Source organism: Brachionichthys hirsutus, chromosome 5, assembly GCF_040956055.1.
Source record: "Brachionichthys hirsutus isolate HB-005 chromosome 5, CSIRO-AGI_Bhir_v1, whole genome shotgun sequence".
Lineage (NCBI taxonomy): Eukaryota > Metazoa > Chordata > Actinopteri > Lophiiformes > Brachionichthyidae > Brachionichthys > Brachionichthys hirsutus.
The window spans coordinates 1147626-1154106 of NC_090901.1; the positions used below are offsets into that span (position 1 = coordinate 1147626).

The following is a 6481-nucleotide window of genomic DNA, read 5'->3' on the forward strand; positions in this document are numbered from 1 at the left end:
TGGTTTAACGAAAGGTAATGAAATTACCAGAATTATTAGCCGAATGCATGACAACAACCCTGCACTAAAAAAATAATAAAAAAATCAGGAACTACATGACGAGTAAAGTCCAACGAGCCGACACGAATCCCTGCAACACAAAAACGGCCGCACAGCCGTCTAGTCCGTGACTGTAAAACAGGATCGCTGCAATAATCACGCAAGACGAGCTGGTTTCTTCCTCGCTAAACTAAATGCTAATTACCTTCTATAAACCTGAAAAACTAATGTGTGGCGTCCGCTCGGGTTCCTCGGCGGCGGCAGGTTGTAAATACCCACGTCATCAACAACGCATGCAAGAGAGAGACTTCTCATGTGGGCAAGAAATCAAAGTACAAAACATTAATGGCCAATTAGGGAGAAGAAAGCACGATTCACACCAGGACAGAGAGACCTAGGACGCGTTACAGGCCGCCACCTGAACCCATGCTAACATGAGACCCATTTGTGTTATCAGTGACATCGTGGACCGAGCCACACCCGGCTGGGAAACGGTGGGCGGGACATCTGGATCTCATCTGGCTGAAGGTAATCCTCTTTACATGTACTGTCTACGCGGATCAGGATGAAAACTCATTCTTTGGCATCCCGTACTTCAAAGTGTCATTACAGAAGTTTTGAGGGTCGTGACCTTTGAAGCAAGGGGGGGGGGGGGGCAACAACTTGAAATGGTATGTTTTGTTAAGCGCAAGTTGTGACGCAACTCGCTCACAGCTCTGCTGCTAAAGAACATTATTCTAAACATCCTCAACCCGGCGTTGAGATTCAAACAGGCTGGAAACTGGCACTAAACTCAAAATGAACCGTGTTCGAGTCCCAAGTAGCAAAGAACAGAAAGGCAGGAGAATCAGAGAATCGGGTCAGGTTGAGTATTCACTATGGTGGGTACTGAGAACAAGGCTAATAATTTAGTGTAATGTACAAAACGTATTACTTTAACTGTTCAACATAGTTCTTTTTAGTCTGTCTGGAAAGGGGGGGTTATTCACATCAGTGTGCACTTTGTCTTGGACTTCTTTTTCTTCTTTTTGCCCTCCTTGCTCATCTTCTCCTTATGCTTCCGGATTTCTCTCACTAATGTGTAAAAGGCATCATCAACGCCCTAGGAACAAACAAACAAACAAACAATGCAACATTAGAGTTACAGGCGTCTGTTTCCATACCAGAATACCAAAGAAATCATTTTTCTTTAAAGTATCAAACTGCCAAGGAAATTAAATTGATTGCATTTAACATTTTTGTGATTTAACTTCACACAAAAACTATAATTTGAATCTCCACACACAATCTGGATCAATCAGTTTCAAAAAGATTTCTGTGTACGACCCAGTCATAGGGGGGGGGGGGTTAGGCAATGCTGAAGAAAATACAGATTGAAATGTCTTAGCACTGAGACAGACAGGAGCTGCAGTTACAGGAGCAAATTTATTTTCCTTCAAAAAGTCAGTAATCCAAATCTACAACTCCTGAATCAAACGACAGAACAAGTCGTTCCATTTACATTTGTGAAAGCAAACTGTTCTCCAGTTGGGCCCCCATCAACCACTTGGCACCAGTGCAGGTTTACTCCCCTGGGTTTTATAGAACAGTTACTGAACAGAAGGGGGGGCCGTCTGTTTGTGTCCCGCAATGGAATAAACAAACTTTTCAACCACGGCTTCCTTTTCAAGAGTAACACAGAAACTATTCTAAAAATTGAAGTAAAATAAACACAGTTCAGCATTTTTCCGTCAGCGAATTCTTTCTACTCAATTGTTTTCCCATCATTTTGACGTGAAGCCTCTAAATAAGGCTTTTATTCCTGCCGAGTTCCAATTTGGATTATTATTGACTTAAACAAGCTCCATGAAAATGCGTCTACTGTCTGTAAATGGCCCAGCGAGGCGAAGGCTTAGCGGCACCATCTAATCCAGTGGGACGATGAATCCGGGGGTCGCTTCAGGTCGTCACAAAGACGGCTGGAAAGGAAAGAATGAAGACTGAAAAGGATTTATGGCCACGAGAAAATCGCATCCAGACAGAATAAACTCGCCATCATCACATCAGTCCCAGATTCTCATGATCTCGTTTGATCACACACATTGGCTCACCAACCCACAGATGATTAATTCAGCATAGGACACTTTCACACTGGTGTCTGGGGACAGTTGTCCCGGAGACTTAACAGTAAAGGCTTGTTCTGAACGGGAGCACAGGCCAAGAACCCTCTGCCAGGTTGATGTGAATGAGGCGATCTGATTGGCTCGAGAACAACTGCAGTATGAAGGCGGTTCTCGTCTCACACAGACCCATTTGTGTTATTTACCTTTAGGGGGGTGAAGAATGTCATCTGATTTCCATTTTTCAGTCCATTCACATGGTTACCTTCTGGTGCAGCTCTAAATGCACCAGCGTGTCCTTAATTAAGATGAACGCAAACCTCTGGAGACGAGCTGAAGCCGGCGAGTGTGAACGCACACCAAGAGGGTTACGTTTAGACAAACAACCCCAGTGTGAAAAGAGTCTTAGATAGTAATCAATCATAAAGATACCAAGAGGGGAAGAAATGATCAGCCGCGCCGGCCTGGGTTAGACTTCCACCACGACTCCAGTAAAACCAGCGAGTCAGCTTTGAGAGCCCAGAAAGCACCAGCTCTGATTGCACAGCTCTCCCATTGCCCCCTCCCGCACAGACACACACGCACACACGCACACAGGGGGCTGGGGGTGGCGCACGGCTGCATACACTTACCCCGTTCACATCACAACACACTTTTTAAGCTTGATACAGCGAGGAGTCTTTTCTTCCTTGCTGAGCTTATTGAGCCGGTACAGCCTGATCTCCCGTACCAGAGTGTAAAAGGCATCTTCCACTCTCTGCAGTATGAGACACAACGTCCCTCAATGCTGAGCAAGACAGGAGGACAAACTGCACGTGTGCATGTATGACAGCGCACAGAGACGAGAGGCACGGAGCACCGTCGTCCGCGTGACGCGTGAACGGACGCTCCAGCCCGAGTCTGCTGCGAGAACTCACCACTCACCTCAGGGAGCCGGGAAAGCATTCACTGTTGCCTTCCTCTTATTGAAGACGAGCTGTGGCCTGATTGGCTCACAGTGGTGACAGGTCTTTGATGGAGGAACGCTAATTTACCTTTACCATCCATACGTTTCAAATAGAAGCTTTGTGAAAATGCAGCTAAGCCACTATTTGTTGTCCATGTTCTGGCAGGGGGCAGCGTCTTTGGTTAAAAAGGTACCGAGCACAGGTGCATCATGGAGGGCGAGGTCATGAATCTGGATCCACTATTATTTGAAAGGCTCCTTTCAGCCTGCAGTGTCTTGAAGATGGACATGAAATTAAGCGCAGTAAACGTGCACTTTGAGGTGCACTTGAGTCCATGTGGGAAATATCACGCAACGGTCAGATGGACTTATTGAGATTTGGGGGGAAATGGGAGGGGCTTTAAACTCGAGATGATTGCTGCTGGTCAGCAGCATGATGTTGACAATTATTGGTGAAAAAAAGTGAACACAGCTGAAAGAAATAATGTTGTTAATTCTCACTGCAGCAGAACAAGGTGGGATTCACACCAGGACAGAGACCTAGAAAGGTTAGCTTTCTGGTTAGCCACCTGACGCCATGCTAACAACAGAGACGCACAGCCACGCCCTCTGATGGCGAGTCAGAGTAACCAGGAAGCAGAATCACCGCCACGCTGTCCTTTCATGCAGACTCCTTGACACACATTCATCAACTTGATTGGTCATACTGCATGATCCTTTGAGCGCCATAATCACAATAGAGTCTCACATATCGCTGACAAAGGAGCACGCAATAATCCCGTTATCCCCCATGAAAGTAAAAAAAGAGACTGGATCTATGCGCAGCGCCTTTCCAAGCATCACCGAAACAAGAGCATCAGAGCCACTGAATGTGAGGAATCAAAGCGAAGGATCAAAGAGGTAAAGAGGCACCGCAGGAGGACCGTCCAACATCTCTACCAGCCACACCCAAAGCGAAGGATCAAAGAGGCACCGCAGGAGGACCGTCCAGCATCTCTACCAGACACACCCAAAGCGAAGGATCAAAGAGGTAAAGAGGCACCGCAGGAGGACCGTCCAACATCTCTACCAGCCACACCCAAAGCGAAGGATCAAAGAGGTAAAGAGGCACCGCAGGAGGACCGTCCAACATCTCTACCAGCCACACCCAAAGCGAAGGATCAAAGAGGTAAAGAGGCACCGCAGGAGGACCGTCCAACATCTCTACCAGACACACCCAAAGCGAAGGATCAAAGAGGTAAAGAGGCACCGCAGGAGGACCGTCCAACATCTCTACCAGCCACACCCAAAGCGAAGGATCAAAGAGGCACCGCAGGAGGACCGTCCAGCATCTCTACCAGCCACACCCAAAGCGAAGGATCAAAGAGGTAAAGAGGCACCGCAGGAGGACCGTCCAGCATCTCTACCAGACACACCTGCCTGGAATAACAGAATGACTCTGCAGACTTGCAGTGCAACACTTGGGTTTAGAGGCAAACCAAGGATTTGACTGAATGTGAAGGGCGTCGCCGTCTTTGGTTGAACTCTCACCTGTCTGGTTTTGGCTGATGTCTCAATAAAGGGAATGCCGTAGCTGCGTGCTAAATCCTGAGCCTGCTTAGTGTCCACAGTCCGGGACGGGAGGTCACACTTGTTCCCCACCAACACCATGGGGACGTCCTCAGAGTCCTTCACCCGCTTTATCTGTTCTCTGGATGTGAAACACAATAAAGATTTCGCCACTTTGTTTCTGTTGGTTAACCTTTTCTTTTTTTTAAAAACAACCATTGATTGTAATTAAACCAATATCCGAAGCAACTGGAACCAGTTTCTGCCTTCACACTGGGTCCGATGGCTTTGTGTCCGCCAGCTCACCTGTAGTGGTGAATGTCCTCAAAGGACTTGGTGTTGTTAATGGCAAAGACACAGAGGAAGCCCTCCCCTGTCCTCATGTACTGATCCCTCATAGCGCTGTACTCCTCTTGACCTGCAGTGTCCAGAATGTCCAGCAGACATGTCTCTCCGTCGATCACTACCTGCTTCCTGTAGGAGTCCTGGTGGAGGAAGAGGACAGAAACCGTGGATAAAGTGCTGTGAGTGTTCCAACGGAGCAGAAACAACCACAAGAGGCCGTGAACAACAAGTTACTGAGGTTGGTTTTTATCCGTGGATGCTTTGGGGGTTTAAGCATTTACAATATCACAATAAAATCAACAGGCACATGTTAGATCATGGTTTATAAGTGTCAACATCTTCAGTGTAGAGAACTACTGTGTAAATATAAATAACTAGCATTCTAATTTCTATTAAAGTTGATTGCGCCTCATGATTTTACTGAGTCAGTCCAGCTTTTCATCCCACTAATGGCCACACTCGATCGGATCCACTCAGACCTAGTATTCAAATTATCTTTATTGGAGCGCGAGCCTCAAACAGCTCATCAAAAATTGATGAAACACTGTGACTGTGTTCACTCAGCAGAGGCTGACCCCCCCCCCCCCCCCCCCCCCGCCCGAGAACGCAGACAGTAAAGTTGGCCTAAAACCTGTTTGGTGTCTGTTTAAGACTTGAACCAGAAGAACCAGCTGCAGCTCTAACATAACAGAATACAAACGAAAGCGTGGCTAGTCGCACCCAAGTTATTACATGTACACGTGCGCGCACACACACACACACAGAAGCGCTTTACCTCGATTGTGGGGTCATATTCATCCACAAAGTGATTCTGGATGAGCTGAATAGTAAGCGCGCTCTTGCCAACGCCACCAGCTCCGACCACAACCAGTTTGTATTCCGTCATGTTTCACCTGCAGGACGGGAAAGTACATTTGACTCATATTTGCAAAAACAAAAAAGTAGTACGTCACATGGAGCATTGAACATCGGGTAGCCAATCAATCTTTAGACGACTGCCACAATGCTAAAGGTTCAGTTAGGCTTGGAATCGGTTATTAATGTTAATTTTGCTCAAATGCTCCAGATACAAAGTACAAGTGAAGAAGAAATAAATCATGCACACCGTTTGTGATGCTCTAAACATGTCCTTCGAGTAGTTTTAGAAGTCGTGGGACTGTGTCTTACTTGTATAATTGCAACGTTATGAACTATTTTCCAAGCAACCAAAGATCTACTGTAACTTATTTGAATGTCAAGTGTGGCAGAGTGCAATAAAAAATATCTTATTTAGTCACCATCTCCTTGCGTTCACTTTGTTTTGAATGATTTACACGGGAATAAATCAAAGGTTTGTTGCGTGCACGCATTCTATCAGATATGCCACCAGGCCTAAACGAACTCAGCGTAATAACTACAAACAGAATAAGCAGATTCAGATGCTTCAGATTATGTGTAGATGAGACGACGCCAGCACTGAATAGCTGTTGAGAAAAGTTGTTGCAAATCATTATCAATCCTGGGG

The 6481-nt window shown here is 46.3% G+C and overlaps 1 protein-coding gene across 1 annotated transcript; it reads right to left on the reverse strand.

Annotated features, from left to right (window-relative positions):
- Positions 1–647: 647 nt before the first annotated feature.
- Positions 648–5870, reverse strand: kras (v-Ki-ras2 Kirsten rat sarcoma viral oncogene homolog). Its single transcript, XM_068739551.1, has 4 exons — positions 5753–5870; positions 4939–5117; positions 4615–4774; positions 648–1141 (listed from the first exon to the last, which is right to left on the reverse strand). The coding sequence occupies exons 1-4, from the start codon at positions 5861–5863 to the stop codon at positions 1025–1027; spliced, it is 567 nt and encodes a 188-aa protein (XP_068595652.1). The 5' UTR covers positions 5864–5870; the 3' UTR covers positions 648–1024.
- Positions 5871–6481: the final 611 nt, after the last annotated feature.

Coding starts and splice junctions, on each gene's coding strand:
- kras (XM_068739551.1), bottom strand. CDS start 5,863: ATGACGGAATACAAACTGGTTGTGGTCGGAGCTGGTGGCGTTGGCAAG. Junction 5,118..5,752: donor AATATGACCCCACAATCGAG/GTAAAGCGCTTC, acceptor TTCCTCCACCAG/GACTCCTACAGGAAGCAGGT. Junction 4,775..4,938: donor GAGGACATTCACCACTACAG/GTGAGCTGGCGG, acceptor TTTCACATCCAG/AGAACAGATAAAGCGGGTGA.